This window comes from Diceros bicornis, chromosome 4 (assembly GCF_020826845.1).
Source record: "Diceros bicornis minor isolate mBicDic1 chromosome 4, mDicBic1.mat.cur, whole genome shotgun sequence".
Classification (NCBI taxonomy): Eukaryota; Metazoa; Chordata; class Mammalia; order Perissodactyla; family Rhinocerotidae; genus Diceros; species Diceros bicornis.
The window spans coordinates 78,221,516-78,245,525 of NC_080743.1; the positions used below are offsets into that span (position 1 = coordinate 78,221,516).

At 48.2% G+C, this 24,010-nt stretch overlaps 1 protein-coding gene across 2 annotated transcripts; it reads left to right on the forward strand.

Annotated features, from left to right (window-relative positions):
- Nucleotides 1-10,087: 10,087 nt before the first annotated feature.
- On the forward strand, nt 10,088-23,074 carry ATF3 (activating transcription factor 3). Of its 2 annotated transcripts, none has more exons than XM_058539817.1 (4): nt 10,088-10,267; nt 16,157-16,400; nt 20,330-20,437; nt 21,616-23,074. In XM_058539817.1, the coding sequence occupies exons 2-4, from the start codon at nt 16,161-16,163 to the stop codon at nt 21,811-21,813; spliced, it is 546 nt and encodes a 181-aa protein (XP_058395800.1). In that variant the 5' UTR covers nt 10,088-10,267; nt 16,157-16,160; the 3' UTR covers nt 21,814-23,074. The 2 variants fall into 2 exon arrangements, with proteins under 2 accessions (XP_058395800.1, XP_058395799.1); XM_058539816.1 differs by having other exon boundaries at nt 10,088-10,249.
- Nucleotides 23,075-24,010: the final 936 nt, after the last annotated feature.

Sequence of the window (24,010 nt, forward strand, 5' to 3'; positions counted from 1 at the left end):
TTTGGGTAAATACCAAGGAGTGTGATTGCTGGATTATAAGAGTATATTTAGTTTTATAAGAAACTGCCAAACTGTCTTCCAAAGTGCTTGTACCATTTTGCGTTCCCACCAGTAATGAATGACAGTTCCTTCCTGTTGCTCCACATCCTCGCCAGCATTTGCTGTTGTCAGTGACCTGGGTTTTGGCCATTCTAATAGATGTGTAGTTGTACCTCACTGTTGTTTTAATTTGCATTTCCCTGATGATGTATGATATGGAGCATCTTTTCATATGCTTATATGTCATCTGTATGTCTTCTTTGGTGAGGTGTCTGTTAAGATCTTTGGCTCATTTTTTTAATCAGGTTATTTGTTTTCTTGTTGTTGAGTTGGAGTCAATATTATTGTCAAAGCCTGAGGGAAAACACAGATACAAGCTATGAACCAGTGGGGGCATATTTACGTAGTACTTGGTAATTAACAGTTTGTTGTTAGTGCCTTCCAGTCGATTAACAGTAAATTTCCAATAATCCAAAACAGGATACATTAACCCCTACATTGAACCGTTGGGCCCAGCCTTGCTACCCTTTCTTCTCTCCTCGCTCTCCTCTGAGTCTTTCTGTTGCTTTGATGTCCCCAACATGCTGACGCCCAGGGGCCACTCCCTTCTTTGACATCCTACTGCTAAAACTGTGTTTGTCCCTAAATGAACCCATTAGCCTCCTCCCCACGCCTAGTGCCTATAATACCAATCGGCCCCCTCCTGCCCCACTCCCAACTCTCTGCTCTATAACACCTGAGGTAGGGGACTCCTCTCCTCTCAATCTGTCCTAATACCAAACTGGTGGCAAAATCCAAAGGCAGGTGCCTGGAAGTTTCCCCAAGTCATCCCCTCCCGTCCATCTACCTGGCCCCACCTCAGTTCAGGCAGCACTGCTTCACCCCAAGGCCCACCAGGCACCTGCTTAGGGCACTGGTAAAGTGAGAAGCCCCCCCAAAATGAGAGAAGCTCAGCTTTAATGAAGAAATCTTGAACTATGCAACGAAAAGATCTAGGGGGAACAAAAGCTATTTTGCTTTTAGCACAGTAGGAGTCTTATGTTTCATGAATAATTTTTATTTTGAATGAGCGACATATGAGAGTGGGGATACCACCCTCTTCTCAGTTCATCTGGTCTTCACTTGCCTCAGCTGACCAGTGCTGCAGCTTCCTGATGCCTCTGCTGGCATCCTCCTTTCCCATCCAGTCCACCCTCAGCCCTGCACCAGCAATTTTCCTAAACAGCGTCTGCCTGTGGCCATCCACTGCCGAAACACCCTGTGACCCACCTCTCCCCTTTGTCCCTGGGACACAATCCAAACAGATTATTACAACATTCAAAGCCTATCACAGTCTGTCCCCTGCCACTTGCTCCCCAAATCCCCCTCCCCTCCATGCATACTCCGGCTTGGCAGCTGCTTCACCACTCTCCAAACATGCTACAGGTTTTCACGCTTCTATATTTTCATTCATTGCACACACTTTTACTGTGCCTGGAATGGTGCAAAGAGCTGGGAATGAGCACAGAGATGAGCAGGGCGCAGCCCCTGTTTTCCTGACACCCATAGCCTCTGCATATGCTTCTCTCTATGCCTGGAATGCCTTCCTTCCTCTTCTGCCCAGAAAATGCTCAGCCTTCAACATCCAGCTCAAAAGTCACTTCGTCCATCAGCCTTTGCCAGCTCTCCTGGGCAGAGCCTTCCTGCCCCACTTTAGCCCTTATGACATCAGCCTGTCTACCTGTTGTCTCCCTGTGAACTGTGAGCACCTGCAGGGCAGAGCAGTATTACTGTGTACTTGCAGCTCCTGATACAGTCCCCAGCACATAGTAGGTGCTCATTAAATGTTTGCTGACTAAATGTATAATGTAGAGAGAGAGAGAACATCTGCTCTGTGCTGGATACTGTTTCATGCATGGTAATTTGCCACCTAAACAAGATTTTAAACTCCTCAAGGGCAAGGGATGCTCTTCTATTGCCCTTGTAACTTCAAGGTGTCTACACATGCAATAGGACACAATCTGAAGAATTGACTGATAGGTATAGACTCCCCAGAGTGACTCACTCCACCCTCAGCCACTTGAGTTTCAAGCACAAGTTCATCATCAGATGATTTCAGTTCATCATATTTTGGGAAACGGAATAAAAGTCCAAAAAGCCCTACTCAGTTTACTCAGTCAATAGCAGGGCTTATGTTTGTGGTTAAAGCAAATTATGGAATAATTGCAAATTTGGCAGATGGGATAGTATCACAGAGGGCAAAGGGATCTGGAATTTGTCAAGTGGGAATCTTCTGGGACTTCAGGAGTACGGGAAGGTCGACTCTAGAAGGTTCCATGCATTCAACAAGGGAGGCAAGGCTAAAGAAAAATAAGCACATGGAAAGCTCTCTAAAATTTGGGGGATAGGATAGCTTAATGGAAGTTTTGAAATAAGTCAGACCTGTGTTTGAATCAAGTGCCTATGAGCAATTTTCTTAACCTTTCTGAGCTCTGGTTTCCTCATCTGTAAAACTGAAATAATAATACCTACCCCACAGGGTGATTATAAGGATGAAATAAGATACTTGGTATTTTTTAAAGTGCTTACCATTGTGCCTGATGTATAGTATATGCTCAGTAAACAGTAACTACTAAATATGACCTGGCTTCACATTGATTTTTTTTTTTTAATTTGTTATAAAATCAGTCAGTAAGTCAGCCTGAGAGAGAGAGCTTTCCACTGGAGTCTAGACATTTCAGATGTCTCAGGGTCTTATGTGACTTGTTAGCTCCAAGAGTAAGGCATGAAGAGGGAAAAAAGTAATATTTATTGAAGGCCTCCTGAGTCTTGAAGTCTTGAGGGTGCATTGTTCTTTAATCTTCAATATCACCTTGTAAGATAGATATTATCCTCATTTTACAGGAGAAACTGAGGTTTCAGGACCCACCTACAGCCAAGTAAGAGGTGGCAATGTGGGGATTTGAACTCAGTTCTGAGTGCAGATCCAAGGTTCTTTCTGCCTTTCCTGACTCCTACCCCTCCGCCACTCACCTTTTCAGCTCCAAGGATGCTATGCATGGCCAGTCACTAGTGCACGACGCCCCTGAAATGTTACTGGTCGCTCTTCTTAGAATCAGCTGTTCTTCACCTTGGCCCCAATCTTGGCAAATGGAGCATCTCCCCAGGCACAGGGCAAAAAGGGGGCTCAGTAGTCAGATGGCTACCAAGGTTCCTTTCCATGTAAGAATTTACGATTCTGAGATCGTGGAGAGCTGCTTTTCCTCTCTGAGCTGAAACCCACTCATCAAATGAGGACACTAAACCACATCAGCTTCTCAAGTTTTCCCGTGAGCACTTGCTGAGAGGCAGTTTGTGCCGTGGTTAAGCACCCAGACTCAGGAGCCAGATTGCCTGGGCTTGAATCCTGCTGTCGCTCACTAGCTGTGCAACTTCTGGCAATTGTTTACTCTCTCTGTGCCTCAATTTCCTTGTCTGTAAACTGGAGATGTTCACAGTACTTACAGTTGTTATGAGAATTAAAGGCATTAACTATATGTAAAGGGCTTCGCACACAGTTTAGAACACAGTGAGTGCTACATGACAGCATTTGCTGATGTTATTTTACACGGAAAGGCAGAAGAGAGCGAACTAATTCCCCTAGGGTCTAGGTGGTGGCCCATCCCAAGCCCAAAATGTATTTGATATCTTCTCCCTTTCCTTAAAAATTCTCGTGTGACTTACATTTAAATTCAACATATCCATATTTGTTTAATATAAAACAATATTTAAAGCACTTATTAAGACAGACACTTCAGTAAGATCTCCCGTTTCCCTCCTGGCTCTGGTGCACAGTGGCGTGCTCATGTGCATGCTCAGCCCAGTTTGATGGAAGTAGATGACTTCCAGGGTCCTTTTGGCTCTGATGGCTTGTAGTTCAGAGAATTACCACCAACCTGCTCCAGTGGCTGCCTACCTGGTATCACCCATGCCACCGAGCAGAGAGAGATGCCAGAGCTGAGGCGCAGCGAGCATTCTGTCTGGAAGGCATGGGCAGAAGCATTGCTCCAGCTCTTCTGCCTCTGTACCACTCACCCATGCCAGAGACTGGATTTTCTGTCCTCAGGTGAACAAACAAAAAATAAAGGGGGATGGAAAGTAGAGAGGGGAAGGATTAAAGGCGATGCTCCATGGGAAGAAATGCCTGCAGGATATTTTTGTTCGGATGTTGGGAAACAAGGAAAATGCACAGGTAGCCACAGTCACTGGGGGCCCTTCCATCTTCCACTATGTCCCGTATAGCACTCAAAGATAGAAATTAAGACCCTTTCTCTAACCCCTTTTAAGCCACCTAGGCAATGATGGAATTTGATGTCCCCTCCTCAATAACAAGGATTTAAATTTGTGTAGCACTATAGCAAAATATTGACAACACCTAAATGCTAAAAGTAGTGAAATGACTGAGTAAATTATATCACATCCATTGGCCGTTAAAAATTACGGTGCTAAACCTCAGGAGAGTGGTCACCTCTGGGAGGTGGAGAGAGGCAGGTGTGATCAGGAATGGTCACCTGGGGCTTCTAAGTACTAGAGGTGGTGCTGGTTTACTTCTTAACTTGGGTGGTAGGTCTCGATGTTTGTTTTATTATTAAAATGAATATATATGTTCTATACAATCAATCATCTGTATGTATGCTACATTTCACAATAAAATGAAAAACATATTTTTGAGAAGAAAAAACTATGGTAATAAAGACCACATACAATTCACAGTCATACGCAAAAGAGCAAATTTAAAAGTTGCATGCAATCTGAGTCACAACTATGTTTTTAAAAATCATATGCATGAGAAAAAAGACTGGAGAGAAACACACCAAAATGCTAGTAGTGTTGAGATTATGAGTAATTTTTTTCTCTTGCTCATTTCCCAAATTTTCATAATGGTAAAAAAAATTATACTAAGAATATTTCCCCTAAAGGAATCTTTAAAAGGATGATTCTTTTAATTATTTTCAAATCACTCTCACATCTATTATCTCATTGATTCTTACAACAACCCTTTGGGGGAGTCGATATTAAATAGTTCTATTTTATAGGCTGGAACACAGAAGAAGTGTTTATGACTTGCTCTAAGTCACTCGGTTGGTTGCAGGGAAACCTTCAAGTGGATTCCAGGTCTCCCGAATCCTGATAATCCCCTGGCCGCTGGGACTTCATCTTGGATGCCCAGGGCTCCACTCTTATTAAGTGTTATGAGAATTAAAGGCATTAACTGTATGTAAAGGGCTTAGCACACACTCTGGAACACAATGAGTGCTGCATAACAGCATTTGCTGATATTATTTTACCTGGAAAGGCAGAAGAGAGCAAACTAATCCCCCCAGGGTCCTAGGAATATAACTTTCGGTGGCTCATCCCAAACCCAAAATGTATTTATCTTCTCCCTCACTCTTAAATCCCTACTCTTAAATGGGAATAGCTGCTACCTGGGCTTTGGTCCAATGGTCCAAGGTGGTTGTCTATGGCAGTAGAAGATAGACTACAGACAAGAAGGTCCCCAAAGATGCCATCTCTGCCTGGGGTGCACTTACACCCCCTCCTTTCTATCAAGGCACCAAGTCCGTAGGTAAAATTCCTTGGAAATGTTGACAGAGCAAGAGAGAGATTGAAGACAGGTTGTCAGGACCACCGGCTGTGTTTGAAAATCAAGTTGTACAACGTTTGTCAACTCTAGTCTTTGGAAGGGAAGAGATGATTGAAATGAGTCTGTCCTTGTGCTATTCAATCCCTTCCCCTTGCTTCCTTCTCTCCCTGCAGCTTTCTTAGGAGAGGTTGCCAGGGACTCCTGAAGCAGGATTGTCTCAGCAGAAGGTGTCCATTCAAGAGCCCCAGAGCTCAGTCCAGCGCCCCTCATTTCAGAAGGGAGAGTGCCTTGCTCAAGGTTATCAAAGGCAAAACCAGACCAGAAACCAAACCCCCTGCTCCCATCCCAGGGCATTACACTGGGTCATTGGGAGCCTGAAGCACTGGTCTGCCCTGCTCTGGGGAGAGCCTGGGGTGTGTACCAGAGTCGCGTGGAGAATGGGGATCACTCTCATTGTTTTCTGTGTGGAGTGTCGTCTCTGCTCCCCTGAAGATGGTCCTCTCTGGGTACAACTCGACTTCATCCACAACTATTTGCCACTGACTAGGGGGACAGAATGGGCTCCAGGAGAGATTCAGGGGTATCCTCAGAATGCCCTCCTTGATTCATAATTAATGATACCACTACTGAAGACTGGCTGTGTGCCCCATCCTCAATGCATCCTCCCAACAAATTTACGGGTTAGCTGCTAGTGTCAGTGCCATTTTTCAGCTGTGGAAACTTAAGTGCAGAGAGTGAAATGACTTATCCAAGGTGACGCATTCGCTACGTGCTGAATCCAGAACCAAAGAGCCAGCTTCCACACTTCAGAGCCCACTTCAGAGCCCTGCTTCCCTGAGGTTCCCGAGTCACATTTCGGAGATTCTTAAATTAGTAATCCCCACATTCAAACTGACATTATAGAAGGTTTTGGCTTTGGAAAGTAGGACAGAGAGGAAGAAAATCCACCCCACTCCCTTTCTGAGGTGAAGAAGTGGGTTGAGCCAGGAGGACAGGGCTGCCAGTACCCTGCTGCTTCCTGGAATGATCTTACCTGGTGTTTAACCCCCTCCGTTGCTCTGTGAGCAAACAGGATCTTGGGGTTTGAAGAAGAGTAATGGGGGTGGAGGCAGGAGTGGAAAGGGACTGTTCCCTGGACCAAGAAACTGCTAAAATCTTTAAATATCTCTTGAACTTTTTTTTTTCTTTTGGCTCCCTGCAATGTTTTGGTGTTTAGATTCGGTTGCCACGAGGGGGGCTGTTTTTAGCTGCCTAGTTCCTTCCCCTCCCCTTTTAACTTCTTTCCCTTCCTTTTGCACATGCCCCAGCACGAAGTTTCCAATTCTTATCTCACTCAGCAAAATATACCAAGGCTGGTCTCAATGTGGATTCCCCAGGCGGTTCTCCAGTGTGAAACCTCAGCAATATTCAAGTCTCTGCTTAACCCTCTTTCATTGAGGATTAACCCCTGAAATAACCCTAGCCAGGGCTTCCTTCTCAGGGGGGAGAGGCATTCTTTGCCTTTGTATGGAGAAGCATTTTGGTCTGGGGAACTTTTCCTGCCTCTCCTCTAGATGGTACAGAGTGTGCACATTGGACATTGGTGGCATTAACTAAAGTCAGGGTAAAATGAAGAGGCACAGGACTCAGATACTGATCACCCTGGTGGCACACACCTTGGGGATCTTCCCTTCCACTGCTCTTTCCTAGTCTCTCTCCAGGCATTTCACAGTTCTCCTGGGGGCTGGGGGCAGGGAGGCAGGCTGGAGTAGTTTTTGTTTTCCTTGGATAAGAGTTTCATTCACAAGGAGGTGGACTTACTTCTCTGTCAAGATTCTTATGCTTTTAGAGTTTCAGTGGGAAAGCAGGCAGAGAGTGTCAGGCTCTGACTTCGAAGAAGCGCTGACAGCATTTCTATCCAGGTGTGACTTGGAGATTCCAACTCAAGAATTTTATTAGAACGAAACAATGGGAGGCAGGATGGTAATAAAAATAAGCTGACCAGGGGTTGTGGACTTCGCTGTCTTGATTACCTTTCTCTTGCATTGTTTTGTGGAGGCTGTTCTGTTTGTTTACCCTATGCTCTAAATGGAATTTCCCCTTAAGGACAGGACTAAGCCTCCACGAATGTGGCTTGGATGTATTAATGGAATAATAGTTTAAAATGTAAACTGGTTCAAGATTTCTGTAGGCACTTCACAGAGGGGAAAAAAAGAAAAAAGCTTTCACGTGTTCTCCCCCATCTCCTTGTTTCATTTTATAATGGTGCAATTTATTCAAAGCTAGGAGATAAGTAGATATAATAGATAAGTAGAGAATCCCTAAAACTTTCATGTGAATTTGCAAAACACCCTTCCTTCTGGTCTCGCGGCGTTCTAGGGGTTGTGCCTACATGCCCGGGGTTTACCTGCCTGCGGGGTTTACCGCAGGAGGGCGGGGAATGGGGGTGCGGAGAGGTGTGAGGCGGTGTGGGCGTGGAGGCTGGAGGGTGGCGCCGGGAGAGCCGTTACCACGGCGAAAAGTAAAGCAAAAACAACCGTCTCACGCTTCCCGCGCGACGCTGCTGGAAACCTGGTCATGTCCAGGGCCACATCGCGGAGGATCCTGCGTGGAACCCCGAGGTTCCCAGACGAGCAGGAGGAGGGGGCACTTCCGAGGCCACCCTCCTCCTTGTCCTGGGCCCAAGGCTTGGACGGGTGGGGGGTATTCTAGGTGAGGCTGGGGCTTGGGGGAGAGGATCGCGGGTGTGGGGGACTCAGTTTGACCTGCAGCTCAGAGGGTCTCTGCCCCAGACTGCTGGGCAATCGGAAGGGCTGGGGAAAGGGACAGGGATTTCCCGCGGGTGCGGGACTGTGTATTTAAGGCGGAGGGGGCGGCAGGTGCGGTGGGGTGCGACTGTGGACTAGACCCGGACTCCGAGACCCTTCTGGCTCTTACCCCAAATTGCCAAACTATGACCGTCAACCGCCTCTCTCCCAAGAGGCAGGTAGAAGAAGGTGTTTCTGCCCCCGGCCGTGCCCCCACACCCCGCGGGCGCGCGCGGGTCACCCGCCCAGGCAGGTTCGAAACGTCGCAGGCTACACTCGCGTCCATGGGTGTCCCTGGGCAGTTGAGAAGGTCCCTGGTTCTGCCGCTTTCGAAGCCGAGACAATTGGAGTCGGAGAATCGGAATGGGGAAATCGATTTTTAAGGTTCAAATCCAGTTCTGCTGAAGCCTTGGCTCGAAGCTGGGGCCATCGGACCTCGCCTTTCCCGCCACCCGGGCTCGAGGGCGGAAGGGATTTCTGCTACCCGGCCTCATTTCGGCTGCGGTCAGTGCGCCCCGAGTCCGGGCTGTCCTGTCGCAGCCCAATCCGCTCTGGGCGCAGAAAAACGTGTGAAAGCCGAAGATGGGTTTTCCCTAAATCTTGCCTGAGATCGAGGTCACCCTTGCCCCGCCCGGCCCGCGGAGACCGAAGCACCTTCTCTTTGCTCTCTCCCTGGCCGCTCGGCTTCAGCCCCACTCTTATCCCCTCTGATTCGCCTCTGATCTCTCCAGGTCTCTGGTCTTTCGATGGTCTTGTTCGTTTCACTGAGAATCTCCCTCTCAAACACTTTGTGGTTGTTAAAAAATCCTAATCCACACCGTCCTACTACTCGCCCTCGCCCCAGAGGCGGGTTCCCAAACGGTCCGGAGGCGGTTCCGCGTGTGCGCTCGTGTCGGCTGTGCCGGAGCTGCGGGCGCACGGTGCCCGCCCAGCGCTGCCCTCCGCGACTGGGTTAACCGGCAGCCTCCTCGCGGTCTCTGCCGCGGAGGTCACCCCCGGCGGGTAACGGTGTGGAGTCCCGGTAGGGTGCCTTTGGGCACCTCTCCCACACCGGAGACCAACGCTTCTGCCCCTACCCCGCCCCTTACTTGAGAAGGGGGTGTTTAGCGTGGGGAGGAGATATTTTCTTGAAGCTCTAGAAAATGACCACGCATTTTAGAAAAAGGTCGTGCCCGTTTCCCAGCCTCACCTAGTCTGGGCTGCGGCCAAGACCCACCCCTCCATCTTCCCCCCCAAACCTAGCGGAGGGAGAGATGCCAGCGCGGTGGAGTCATGCCGCTGGCTTGGGCACCATTGGCTCATGCCTGGAACACGCAGCGGGGAGTACGCACATCTGGCGGCCAGCCCGAGCGGCTCCGGTCCTGATATGGAGAGAGAGGGCGGGCGGGTGTGTGTCCCAGCGTGCGAAGCCGGGAGAACGCGCCCCGGCCGGCTCCTCCCCAAGCTTGCATCACCAGTCCCCGCTTTGGCCCCTCCTTCCCCCGCCCCTCCCTTTGCCCAGCCTAGTTCGGCTGGTTCTCTGGGGAAGCTATTAATAGCATTACGTCAGCCTGGGTCTGGTAACCCAGAGTAAACGGGCGTGTCGCCAGCCTGAGAGCTATAAAAGGGGTGATGCAACGCGCTCCAAGCCACAGTCGCACGCAGCTAGACGCGCGCTGCGGAGCGCTGTCCCGGCGCAGCAGTCCCAGCCGACCCACCAGCCCGCGCGCCGGCCGTGCGTCCTCGGTGTTCGCCCGCCGGCCCCACAGACAGACAGACAGCCCGACCCCGCCCTGACCCCGCCCGCCCTCTGGACCCTGGCCGCCCGGAGGGGAGACAGGAGGTGAGCGCTGGAAGACGAGTGAGTGAGCGCTGCGAGGGTGGCTCGCTTTCATTCCCTTTGCGACCCTCTAATAACCAGTCCCCCGATCCCTGCGCCCACCCCCGACCCGCACGCCCAGGCTCCAGCTTCGAAAGAACTCTGGCTGAACTTCTCCCAGACACGGCTGCTCCTCAGCACTTGGGAAAGTTTCTCGCAAAGAACTTTCTCTTTTGACATGGGGCGCGAAAGGTTTCTGGTGAACAGAGAGGTCGGGCTTCCGCTCCTCTCCGCCCTCGGCACTTACTTACCCCACTAGGAGCGGGTGTGGGGAAGTGGGTGCGCGGGGGTGTCTGAGACTGTCCGGCTCGCCATCCGGCTCCATCCCTCGCTTCGTGTCCGGGCACTGCCACTCCCGAGCCCAGCCTTCCGGAGGTCCGCAGAGAGGTGCGGAGGCCGGGTGCTCGCGGAAGGGCTGTGCTAGGAACCGAACGGAATGAATGGGGAAGGGACGGGCGAGCCGGGGGCGCGGGCGCGGCCGCTGGGGGTCGCCCTGCGCATCGCGGAGCGCTGGCTCAGGACCGCTCAGGGAGCCCGGAGCGAAAGTTAGTTGGGATAAGTTTAGAGGTGGCAAGCACTCATGTCGCTGTCCTGGGGCAGAAGGCGGAGAGGGCTCCCGGCACAAGCTGATGTTGGGCTTCTGGGCCGGAGGCTTCCTGTCCCAAGTCCCTCACACGCTTTTCCCTCATACCTGTGACTCTCGCTCTGGCTCTCTCTCTGGTGGGTTCTCGGATTTCTTTGCTTTGCGTCCGTGGAGACCCACCGTGGGGGGAAGCCAGGGTGCAAAGCCAGTTCAGATAATTGGGAGAACGGCTTTGTGGTCTAGTGGCCAGGCCCTGAGAGCTTATACTACACTTGATGTCCTTGAGCCTCAGTATCCCCAGCTGGGAGATGTGGGCACATAGGCACTACTGGCCTTCTTTGCTTGTTTGCGAGCACCAGGGGGTGTTTGGACTGGATAACCAGTAAAGTCCTTTCTGGCTAAAGATTTTCAGATTCTAGAGTGGTGTAATTGAAACAAAAGGGGCCGGTGAGGGGACTTGAATGACTTGAATGAGGAGGGTCGCTATCTAATGTCACCGACCAGCTTCTGAGGCAGTGGGGGAAAGGGGCCTTCTCTGTGGGGCATCTCTTCCTTTCCCAACTTTCTTCCCATTGGATTGGTTCTCATTCTCTGCTGCCCCACACCCCATTTTCATTTCATCTACTTACTTCCTTTCCTCCTAACCATTTTCTTTTCCCTAATTTTGTTACCTACTTCTCATATGCTCCCTTACAAATAGAGGAGTTGCTAAATCCTTGATGAAGCCAGAAAAAAAAATTGGGGATGCTAGAAAATCTGGGTGCTCTCCAAAGTGTGGGTGACAGTCACATCTATTTGGGGCCTCTGTCTCCCCAACTGTAAACGAAGGGGAAATTGGTATTACTGTCCCCCTTGTTCTGTGTTTAGCATTTGTTGTAGAATAATGCTACAACATATAGGCTCTTGCTTTGAAGATATCCTGGACAAAGCCTGGGGTGGTGGTGGGTTTTGCAGTTGTTAATGTCTGCACAGTTGCAGAGACAGCATGGCAGGTGGCAATCCAGGCCCATACTGTGCATAAGATACAGACAGCACCCAGCACCTCTGGCAGCTATTGGAGCCTTCTGAGCCTTCTTGCCTTAACCCCACCCTTCTCTCTCTCCCTCTTGGCCCTTCCTCTCCATTGTTCTCTTTCTTCTATACTCTGTCCCTGTCTTAGTCCTGTCAAAGCCTCCTCTGTAGTGGGTACCAGGTTACAGGACTATGAGGGGTAGATGACCCCTCATCTACCTTTGCCGTATTGGTTGATCCTCATAGTGTTGGATCTCTTTTGGTGATGGAGCAAAATGAGCAGCGGGTGGGTGGTCAACAGCTTGGCCTGGGCTGGGGCACTCACCAGCTTTATGGCCTTGGGCAAGTCACTTTACCTTCCTGGACCTCACTTTACTCAATTACAAAATGAAGATCTGACCTAGATGACTCCAATACTGGGTGTTCTATCCCATTGTATAGAGCCCATGATTTCTTGCTTTTTCGAATTGTCTGGGTGTGGAACAGGGTCAGTGGTCCCAAGTGTTACCCAGGCTAGGGAAGAGGAAGTACATAGCCAGGATACCACAGAAACCAGAAATGGTTTCATGTGTGAGAACTGGTTATTTCTTAAGTATGTAAGACCAGTGGAGGCAAGCTGGTGCCAGGAAATAGTGGGGTGGAATTGACCTGGTGTGTCAGGAGCCCAGAAGTCAATCAAAGTACAAAAGAAGCTGTGAGTGACCTAAATTTCTTGAGGGTTCAAGTTAATTCCCAATTAACGGGCTAACTGACATTGACAACGATATTATGAGTTTCCCCTGAAATGGAGAAAGTGGGATCGCAGTAATAATGGCTACCAGTATGTGTGTAAATCCACCATCATGAATCTTATACGATCTTCCTGACAGCCCCATGAGGGAATTGGAGCAGGCAGTATTGGTCTCATTTTACAGACAGGAGACTGAGGCCCAGAAAGCGTGAGTGACTTGTCAATGGGTGCTCAGCATGTGAGTGGTAGTGATAGGGCTGGAAGCATCGTCTCTAGTCCTGAAGTCTGGACACCTACACACCTACAGCCTTCAAGTAGGCTGGGAGAAAGACCAAGATACGAAGTTATGAAAGACCAACATTGGCTTCCTACTGTAAGATGTTTTATGAGCAGTGCTTACTGGAAAGAGATGAAAATTAAAAGTGAAAATTCAACGTTGTTGTAGCTGCTAGGAAATAAAATCTGGGAGCTGAATTTCCAGTTACAGAAATACATGTGTAAAGTTTCACTTTCTTGAAAATGATGAAACCAGTGATATGACACGATTTCTGATTGGAGATAATGAAGCAGAAGCAAAATGCGGGTTCTTTGTAGCAAGCCTGGACAATTTTAAGATCAAAGGAGAAATTCAACTCAGAAAATCCCCAAACGTATTTTTTTCTTCAATGAGGGGGATGTTACAGGGGCTCAACTTTTGGAAAAATTGAAGATTTAACTTCATTTTCCTTGTTGGGACACAGCCTGAGTCTGAGCTGAATCATAAACCTTAAGAGAATCAGTCAAGGAGTAACTAGAAAGTATCTCAAGAAACTAGGCTTTAGCAGAGAAAGCTCAAATCTCTACAGATACAACTGCTTTCCTTTCTGAAAGGCTTTTAACATTTTTACAACCTATTTCCATCCCTAAGTAAGCCCACCCAATGCTTTTCATAAAAACATTCCATACCACTGACATTCTTCAGTTTCTTTCATCAGGACTGCTGACTTTACACTAAGAAGGAAAAAACAATCTCAAACAGCAGACTCCAAGCCCTGAGAGCTCATTAATAAACTTAGTTGAGTGGTGAAATGGAACTACACTCAACTGCAGTGGAATTCAAACTACCCATGTAGAAGGGGGCCATCCTGTCCTCTCAACAAAGGCCAGCCCAGTGGTAGCTCTGAATTCCATCCCCGATCTATTGGGTTTTTAATAAAGTTGGAAAGGGAGGGAAAACATGAATGCATGGGAGAATCTTAAGTCTCTGACTTTAGAAGGCTGATTTCTTAGAGTTTATCACCTGCCAGAGATGTATCCTTCCAGCATCCTAACATTATAGGATTAAATTAATAGAAGAAATCAGTTCTGACCCACGACACAGGGCTTTGGGAAGAGAATTACATACATTTCCTGGGTTTCTTTGAATAGTCAACAGTGGCTCCATCAGTGTATCTTAAATCTTAAGGGGGAGTTAGAGGTCAGAGTGTTCTATTCAGAGGTGTTTGAGATCGAAGAGAGTGACCAGTCACCCTCCCACCTGGACCCCACAGAGTGTCTGTCAGAAAGCCAGCCCTGGGCTGGAGAGATCCCTGGGAGGCCCAGTAATAACATACCTCCTCGTTGCATTGTGTTTTCCAGGGCATATTTGTGTGTTATTTCCTCAACTCCTTGCACAACTCTATGGGAAAATAGGGCAATTGTTATTCGCCTTCCTTTACAGAGGAGAAAAAAGGCACTGGGAGGTATAATGATGACATATGAGTAACTGGGCCTCAAATCTTGATCCTCTGACCCCAGTCTGGGAATTTGGTGGATAAAAGACCCACTTATACCTCCTCCCGGAATGCAGGCAGCAGCCTGAGTGTGCAACCTGACATAGAAAGATCAGCAATTCATTACACAAAGTTCAAATTTTCCCCGTGGCTCTTTGCTTAGTTTCCCCTCCATTGCTTCAGTTCCAGGACCCCCATCTACCCCCAAGCCTGCCCCAACCCCCCAAGAAGAATTTGCTCTGTTTTTTTGTTTATTTTTGCAATGTGGAACAATAATCTATATTCTATAAATTAAGGGTGTGAGTTCTGGAGTCAAACTTAATTCCAAATCCTGACGCTGCCTCATGCTAACTCTGTGACTTTGGACAAATTATTTAGCTTGTCTAAACCTCAGTTTAGGGGCTAGGACCTAACTCGCTGGGTTCCCATGAGGATTAAATGAGATAATGCACATAAGGTTCTGGTACGAAGGAGGCACTCATTACATGTTAGTGACTTGCCAAAGAGCTTCCTGTCTGGCTGGACTTGGCTAAGGACCACAGGTCCCCAGATTCAGAGGGATGCTCCAGGGGACCACCAGACAGTCCCCACACTCATCGCCCTTAGAGAACTGACTGCAGGGATGAGGGGGGGCAGCCACTGCTGGAGGGAGTATACGGCAGGGAGAGCTTTATAGGAGGCTATTCCAAATTGGAAACATGGAACTATTACTATTTCTACCCTTTATTTTCCTTTTGCTGTCCCTTTGAGTTCCCTGGGCTATTGAATGATAGAGGTAGATGGGCCCTCAGAGGCCATTTGATTTGACTGCCCCTGCCCCATTTCACGTCATCAGTTGGGCAGTCTCCAGTGGTCAGCAGGCATTGGGAGCAGCCGGTGCCAGGTGCTGGGCCAGGCTCTGGAGAAAGTGACCGTGGAGACTCGGTCCTCGTGCTCCAGGAGTGCTCAGTCCTTTGCCAGATGAAGACTGAGCCTCAGAGAGCTCAGGTCACACTGCTCCTTAGTGCCAGAGCCAGTCCCAGTTCCCTGTCTGCCCCAGCTCAAGCCTCTCCAGACACCACAGGGTTGAACAACACCCCCAGAAGAGGTCGAAATTCTTAGCTCTTCGCTTTTCTTTACTCTGAAGTCTTTTGCTTCACCAACCTTAACCTTACGAAGGGGCTACTGGTCCCTTGTGACCTGAATCCCCCACACCCCAGCCCGGGCCAAACTGGGGCAAAGAAACACACCTGCTACAGTTACCGTCCTCATTCTCATTGACTCGGACCCAACTTCCCCACAGAGAAGCTCCAGAGATCCATTTGCTAAATTCAAGGGTCCCCCACTCCTTGCTTTTACCTCCACTCACTGATAGATCTAACTTGATTTCAGATGCCTTCCAAGTTTCTTTTTGAAAAGGAGACTGAAAATGGGGTTACACAATAGTCTCACTGATTTTTTTTTTTAAATGCCCTTCCTCTTTCAGGACTGTTTGAGGCTACATTTGCATATATGCACACCAGCCAAAACTAATAGCTCTTGTGAATTCAGAATAGCCTGAAATTCAGAACAGCCTGAAATGCCACCACTTATAAACTTCATTTAGGCATTTTATTCACATTACCAAGCTGTGTATTTTAAGAACCTGTTTTACTCAAGATGAGGACGGCATGAAATGAAAACAAAACAGAAGCCCGAGCCTTTACGGAACTTTCCTCTGGGGGTGGGGCTCTGGTGTTGGAGGTTGTAGGTGTGGGGGGACTTGACCCCATGCCCCCAAATCCCTGAAGTAGTTTGGGTTTCAATGTGTCTTTCAGCAAAATGATGCTTCAACACCCAGGCCAGGTCTCTGCCTCGGAAGTCAGTGCCTCTGCCATCGTCCCCTGCCTGTCCCCTCCTGGGTCACTGGTGTTTGAGGATTTTGCTAACCTGACACCCTTTGTCAAGGAAGAGCTGAGGTTCGCCATCCAGAACAAGCACCTCTGCCACCGGATGTCCTCCGCACTGGAGTCGGTCACTGTCAGCGGCAGACCCCTGGAGATGTCAGTCACGAAAGCCGAGGTAGGTTCTACCCCAGGTGCCCATTCTTTCAGCACTTATTTATCGCACACCTGCTCACCTACCACGTGCCAGGCATGCTCTAGGCAGGAGGCTGAAGTCGTAAATAAAACACAGAACCACTGCCCACAGGGGGCTTACCTTCTACTGGGCAATACACAATATGCAAAATAAGTAAATACATAATATGAGAGACAGGGGCAAAGGAGAAAACTAAAGCAGCGAAGGTGGACAGGGAGAGTGGAGTAGGGGTTGCTGCTTTAAATCAGGGTGGTTAGGGGAGGCTTCACTGATGGAAGAGCCTTTGAGCAGAGACTCCGAGGAGGAGGAGGGGGCTGTATGGGTATCTGGCAAAAGAGCAAGAATAGGCCACTGAGCAGGGAGTGTGGTGGGTGCCTCGGAGGAGTAGTAAGGTGGCCGTGTGGCTGGCGTGGAGTGTGGGGTGGGGGGTGAGTAGGAGCTGAGGTGATGGGTGGGGGCAGATCACGTTGGGTCTGAGACTTGTAAAGATACAGCCATTTACTCAGTGAGGTGGGAAGCCGTTGGAGAGTTTTTGAGCCAAGGAGTGACATGGTCCGACTTATAGTTTTAAATGCTCACCCTGGCTGTCATGTTGAGAATGGGCAGTAGGGGCAAGGGCAGAAGCAGTGTCTAGAAATGAGACTGTCGCAGTAATCCAGGTGAGCCAAGGAGGGTCTGCATCAGGACGGAAGCAGTGGGGTGCTGAGAAGTGGTCGGCTTGAAGGTAAAGCTGTGTCTTGAAGGTAAAGCTGATTTACTGATAGATTGGACGTGGGGTGTGCGAGAAAGGACTCAAGGGTGACTCCAAAATTTCTGGCCCGACCAGCTGTAAGGATGGAGCACCCATTTGCTGCTGAGAGGAGACTGTAGGAGGTTGAGTAGGGCCAGAGCAAGAGTCTGTCCTATTGGACACCCCAGTGGTGGAGGTATGGAGGAGGCAGTTGGATATGTGGGTCTGGAGTTCAGAGGAGAAGCAAGGCTCGAGATAATTGAGTTGGAAATCTTCAGCGTATGGATGGTATTTAAAGCCTTGAGTCTGTTTGAGGTCATCTTCTTTGTCCAGTTGTTTGGAAGAAGTACAGAGTGTGGTGATTATTTTCTTCACTAAAAGGACCCAGGTGGCCAGAGTGCGGAGCAAGGACTAGCCAGCCGTGCTCACAGCTGTGTGTGATGCTCATAGCCTTGGTACAGGTGTCTGCTCCCCATTCACTTCTCTCTCTGATGCTTGCACTGCTCCCCACTCAGCAACCTTTTATGAGACACCTGGAGTCACAGACATGGTGAGAAGTCTGGGAGGTGGTTGCTGGTGATGTTGTGGTGGCTCAAGGACTTCAGAGCCAAGGTCGTGGCTGTTTTGTGGTCCTTTCCCTGCTGGATGCAACATAGGTGTGTTTCAAGCTTACCTAATTGGCATGATCACAGCCTTGGGGCAAGGGGTGGTAGAACTGGCCAAAAAAGAACTGAGTTTAAAAGGAGGTTGATTAAAACCTTAACAATTGTATAAAAGGGAGTGAGGGGAGATAATAATGCCTCCTGTGGAGGATTGATCTAAGGGTTCAATGAGATGATATTTGTTGAGGGCCTAGCAGAGGGCCTGGCTGATAGTGAGCATTCGGTGACTGGTAGTGGGACTACCGTATGATGCTGTATCCATAAGGCATTACTAGGGGCACCGGCTGTGCCCCAGTTAACCTCAGAGGAGGTCATCAGTGCCCAGTCCAATACTGGACAGTGCAAGGTGAACCATGGGACACTCAAGGAAAGTTTTTTAAATGTTCTAATTAAATATCTTGAGATAACAGGATGCAATGGAAGTAGCAGTAGGATCCCCATAGAAGGAAGGAAAGCATTTTGGAAGGATATTTGGAGGGTTCTCCAGAGGAAGAAGCAGGCAGCCTCCTTCACGGAAATACTCCTTACAGCCACCCAACTCACCTACTGTGATTCTGTGTGCACCAAGTGACCTTCTGATCTTACGTCAGTTTAACAAGTAGATTTTCCTACTGGGAAAAGAATTTACCAACTGACCTAGCTGAATATTCTGGTCCCCTGGGTCTCTGTAATTGTCATCTTAAAATAAGACACTGAGCCTGTGAAACTCTTAGGCATCCTGTGCATTTGGGCAGCATGAGCCTGTACCCCATATCCCAGTTCAACATGGTGGAACGAGGCAGCTGTGGCCAGGAAATGACACAGGATGAGGAGCAAAAGGCCTGGGTTTTGTAGCCTACTGGTCTGGAGACCATGAGCTGGTGATTCCTGGGCCTCCTTCAGCATATTCCTACCAGCCACTATTACTGCTACTAACAGATCAGTATTTACTTGTTGGCTGGATTCCTCATTTCCACATCAGTAATCCTCAGAGATTGAACTAAATGGCCTTTGGAAAAGCTTTTCCATCTCCGACAGTGTGTACTCTGAGATTTGCTCTACTTCCAAGTACTTCCTCATATGAGAAAACCCTGAATCCTCTCCCACAGATCCAAAACTACCTGTAGGGTTGCAAAGGAAGTGCTGGAGTTGCTGAGTTCTTGATGAAGACATTGATGGTGAGGCTAATAATAATAATAACTAAAGCTTACATAGCACTAACTATAGGCTAAACACTGTGGAAAGCATCTTACATATATTAACTAATGTGACCCTCATCATAGCCCTATTAGGTAGATAAGATTATTGATCCCATTTTACAAATGAGGAAACTGAGGATCAGAAGAGTATGGTTACTTGTGCAAGGTCTCACAGCTAATAGGTGTTTAAGCTGGGATTCAATGGCAATTTAGTCTAAACCTGAATGTCTGCCTGTGTGGTTCTGAGATCCAGGATGTAGAAGGTGGAAATGCCTCTCACCATATTTCCCCCTTGAGCTTTGTTTGTCTAAATCTCAAGGCCTCCCATCTAAGTCCAAGCAGTGTCATCTAATCCAAAGGACTAGTAATGAGGTGATTATGGTGTCCCAGGTTCTCTTTGGTTTGAGGTATGGCTCCTACACCCTTTCCTGCTGTCCAGAGCAGTGACAGGTGACACGACAAGGTCTGACATTAGCCTAAACCATCACCCACTCAGCCCACCATGAGTGCTTCACCCTAGCTGGACTCTGGTCTCTAAGCCAAGTGCAACGGCTGGACTTTGCTGATTCCCCATCAGTCCTCAGATGAAGTCAGGATCAGAGTGAACTTCCATAGTGGACCAGATCCTAAAACAGGACAGGGTTTTCTTCTCTGAGGATCCCCAGGGCTGGCTCAGGGTGGGACACAGAGGAAGAGATCAGTATTTATTTGGTGGATGAATCAATGGATGGTTCTAGTTCACCACCCACTGGTGGCACCAAGCCATGGACTGATAATGTCACATTGGTTGGGAATGCTCTTGGGTTCCTCTTCTCTAGGAGCTCCACCAGCTTCTCCTGAATTCAGGAAGGAGGTGTATGATGCTTGAAGTGAAGATAGAAATGAATTGGGCTGCCCTTGGGTCTTGAATCAAAGAAGAGGCAGGGGAAAGGGTGGCTAGGTGCTATTCTTGAGGTCATTCCTGGTTCTAGCGGAAAAGTCATATTTACCAAACAGAATCTATTTTCTCTAAATAATTACAGTTGTTACCAGTAGTTATCAATTTGAATATCAGTCTTATATTTCAAAATCTAAATGCATTTTTTAAATAGGCCAAATTTGAATTTACTAATATTGCCAATATAATTTTAACTAACAATTCTTTGGTTTTCATTATTCATTCTTAAGCGTGTACGTGTGTGGAGAGGTTTCATGCAAAAGTCTAGGGCTTTACTTCTTCTGGGTCCTTCAGCATTAGGACTGCCCTGGTTTGCCAATTTTTGCTGGCAATAAAAGGCAGTGTATTTGAGGTGGGTCACATTTCTTGCCTCCCGTTAAGCATGTGCCTCTTGTATTTTATAGGTTGCCCCTGAGGAAGATGAAAGGAAAAAGAGGCGACGGGAAAGAAATAAGATTGCAGCCGCCAAGTGCCGAAACAAGAAGAAGGAGAAGACAGAGTGCCTGCAGAAAGTGAGTGCCTTTTCCCCTCACCCCTTCCTTTGCTCATGCCTGTTCCCCACCAACCTCATGTAGCTCTCAGGAGAGTTAAAACGTCCCCTACCCGGAAGTGTTTTCCCAAGAAGGGCATTGTAGCTGGTAGCAGAAATGCCAGTTGCGGAATGAGGAGGTAACAAAGCTGTTAGCACAATGAACATGACTCTGGATGTATAAAAAGCAGTTGTGTGAATTAAAAACCACAGGATCGTCTGATGTGCAGATTCCTAGCAGCCTCAGCCAGTCCATACACGTCCAACAGCTTCCAGGCTGCAGGATTTGTCAGCCTAGTTAAAGAGGCTTCACTTGCCTGTCTTCCCGAGAAAAGGAAGCTGCCAGCTCGCATTTGGCTCACTATGAAAAGCCTTTAACTAATCTCTTCAAACAAGTCATTTCCTTAATCCACGATCAGTGGTTACACTTTTTTTGTGTTCCGGTTTAGTTCTTGCTCTGCAGCCCTTCTCCTTGGCTCATCCAATAGTCTGAGCTCCTGGCTGCGTTCAGCCGGCTCCCCTTCCGGAAGGGAGCAGCATCGGTGGGAACGGCACCTGTGGGAGGCTGTGGTACACTCTTTCCAGTGTACACCCTCCCCCAAGTGTGGACAGGCCAGGGCCAAGTCTTCACCCAGGTCCCACAGGTCCTCAAAGTTTTGTTGATTGCTTCAGGGAGTCAGTGAAAATTAAGACATTTTGTATGTTGCCATATACATTCCTTCTGGGGAGATGAGCTTCTCAGTTGAATCAGTGACTCACAGAAGACTGAGCACGACAAGTTTGGATTTCTCCCCAGCCCCCAAGGCCCTTGCAAGTCCAGAAGACCTGCACATGGGCTGTTGGCCTCATGCAAAGGAGATCTCTGGGTCACTGGTTCTACTGCAGCTTCCTTACTATTAGAGTCACAACCTGCCTCAACCTTGAGTGGATACTCAAGGGCATCTCTGAAGAAGCCTGCAAGTTCAAAGGCTTCTCCAGGGTCTGGATTATCCCAAGCCTACTGCTGCTGTCCCAGCTTTGTGGGGCACTGTAGCAGGGAACCAACAGCATTCCCCTCTGCAGGCCATTCCCAGCATGATGAGCCCTGAGATGTCTCCGAGGCCACCCTCTCCTTGCTGGACCTTGGCTCCATTCCAAATAACTCTGTTGCTTGTCCCCCAGGAGTCGGAGAAGCTGGAGAGTGTGAATGCTGAACTGAAGGCCCAAATTGAGGAGCTCAAGAATGAGAAGCAGCATTTGATATACATGCTCAACCTTCACCGGCCCACGTGTATTGTCCGGGCTCAGAATGGGCGGACTCCAGAAGATGAGAGAAACCTTTTTATCCAACAGATAAAAGAAGGAACATTGCAGAGCTAAGCAGCCGTGGTATGGGGGCAACTGGGGAGTCCTCATCGAATCCTCCTTTTATATCCGAAACCCTGAAGCCATTGGAGATCTGACTTCCTGTGCACCTCTCGAATCCCAGCAGCAAAGAACCATCGAGGCAGGAGGGCCCTTGGTGACTCAGCTGGGCCTTTCCGCTCTGCCCCAGAGTGGACTTTGGACCAGGGCAAGGGCATCTTTTGCCTCAGCTCCAGGGTTTAGGCCTTAATATACTGGCCATCTCCAAATGGCCCCTGGTTAGGGTCCTGCCCGCCTTTTGTCTGGATTCTACAAAAACCAGGACCCCCACCATTAGGATTCATGCAGAAGAAGTGTCTGTACCTTGGGTGGGTGGGGTGGGGCTGCTTCCTCTGCCACCACTGCCACTGTCACTCCTAGGGGACATGGAGTGAGAATGGCATTTAGCGAAGTTGTGCAATGGCCAGGGTTGTGCTTTCTAGCAAATATGCTGTTATGTACAGGAATTACTGTGTGCAAGGCATTTGTTTCAAAACTAGGCATTGTGCTCTTCTGATGTTGTTTCACATGACACTGGTGTGACTTTTTCATGACTTTCCTCAGATGTGGTTTCTGAGAGTTTGGAGGGCTATCACCATGTGCAGTGTCTTACAAAATGTTCGGGTGGCCAGAAGAGCTTGTCAGCCCCAGGGGAAAGGAATTCTGCAGGCCAGCAGTGCAGTTTTGTGCCAACAGAGAAGGCCTCCTTTCCCTTGGCATCCAGGCATTAACGCAAAATTCATGAGCATGACTGTAGGTCCTCTGTTGCAAACTCAGTTATAATGTCCCAGGAAGAAAGCAGAAAGAAAGTCCAACTTCCACAGGGTTAGGGCTCTCTGCTCAGTGACTTAGGTCAGGAGTTATTTCTAGGCCGGAAGAGCCAAAGAATATTCCATTTTCCTTTTCTTGCAGTTGAAAACCACATTCAGTAGAGATGTTTGAAGCCAGGTGATGCCTAGGCTTTAGCATTATTGGATGTTAATGGCATTGTTTTTGTCATGCGGATGTTTGTTGAAATCTGGCCCAGAGCATTTACAGCTGTGAGAGGTCATTCACACTGGCCGCAAGGACTCTGGCTGCTGTCTGTTTCAATTCTGATGTTTCTGTGAAATCCTCAGAGTGTTTAATGCAACTCAATAGTATCATTACAATTTTCTGTAAGAGAAAATATTATTTATCCTAGTATTCCTAACCTGTCAATATAATAAATATTGGAACCAAGACATGGTAAACTTAAGTGTTGTGCTGGTTTCTGTTCTTTTAAATTGGTTGGTTGTGAGGTCCAGTTATTCCCTGCCCCTTCCTTCCCCCATTGGAGGGGGGTTGTTTAGCTTTAAATAGTCTCCAAGTGACGTCCTTTGTTCTTACGGGTGCCACTTGGTGGGATAGTTGACTTCTAATCCTATTCCTCAGTCCGTGGCATCTGATGCTCGATTTCTCATTGACAAACTCAGGGACCAAGTATATCCTTTAGACCAACTGTTTGGTGTTAAGATAGAATTTTGATATAAAATCTGAATTGATCAATACCTCAACTATCAGTTTCTATACACGTATAAATGCCTGAAACGTACATCTGTTGTCCCAACTTGAGCCATGGACACCTGACATTCTTCCACAGAACTCCTCTTAAAGTATTCGCTTGAATTACATCTGTTAATGTCCAAATGTGTGTCTCATTGTTGCAAATATGTATTCAAACATTGGAAAAGAATGGGGGGAGAATGGGGAGGAAGAGAGAGAATAATTTTAGATGGGATAGGTGTGATCATTCAAAGAAAGGTATTCTACCTAATTTTCTGGAATCTCCAGGGCATATGATTCCTTAGGTCTGGAACAGAACCAGGTTCTCTTTCTCTTTGCCTGCACACACATGTAACACTCACACGCTAGAAATAAAAATTGGCTACTCTGCTACGGGCTTCCTTAAACATTAGATTCACGCACACGAATGGTGTACATGCTCCTTTGAACTCATGTATGGTTCTTTTACACTAGCACCTGTAACACAAGTGTCCTAATTTTGCTGCTTTAATTGCACATCAGGGCTAGTTCCTAATCTGTAAAGAGCCATCTGGTGGAAGTACCATTCACCACTTCTTTCAGGAAATAATCTGTTTTCCTTATCTTGGCGGAGGGGAAAAAATTCCTTGCATTTACCCCCTGGTGTGGG

Excerpts from the sequence above, each read along its gene's own strand:
- ATF3 (XM_058539817.1), top strand. The coding sequence starts at position 16,161 with ATGATGCTTCAACACCCAGGCCAGGTCTCTGCCTCGGAAGTCAGTGCC. Across the intron at positions 16,401-20,329 it reads TGTCAGTCACGAAAGCCGAG|GTTGCCCCTGAGGAAGATGA; the intron begins GTAGGTTCTACC and ends TGTATTTTATAG. Across the intron at positions 20,438-21,615 it reads AGACAGAGTGCCTGCAGAAA|GAGTCGGAGAAGCTGGAGAG; the intron begins GTGAGTGCCTTT and ends CTTGTCCCCCAG.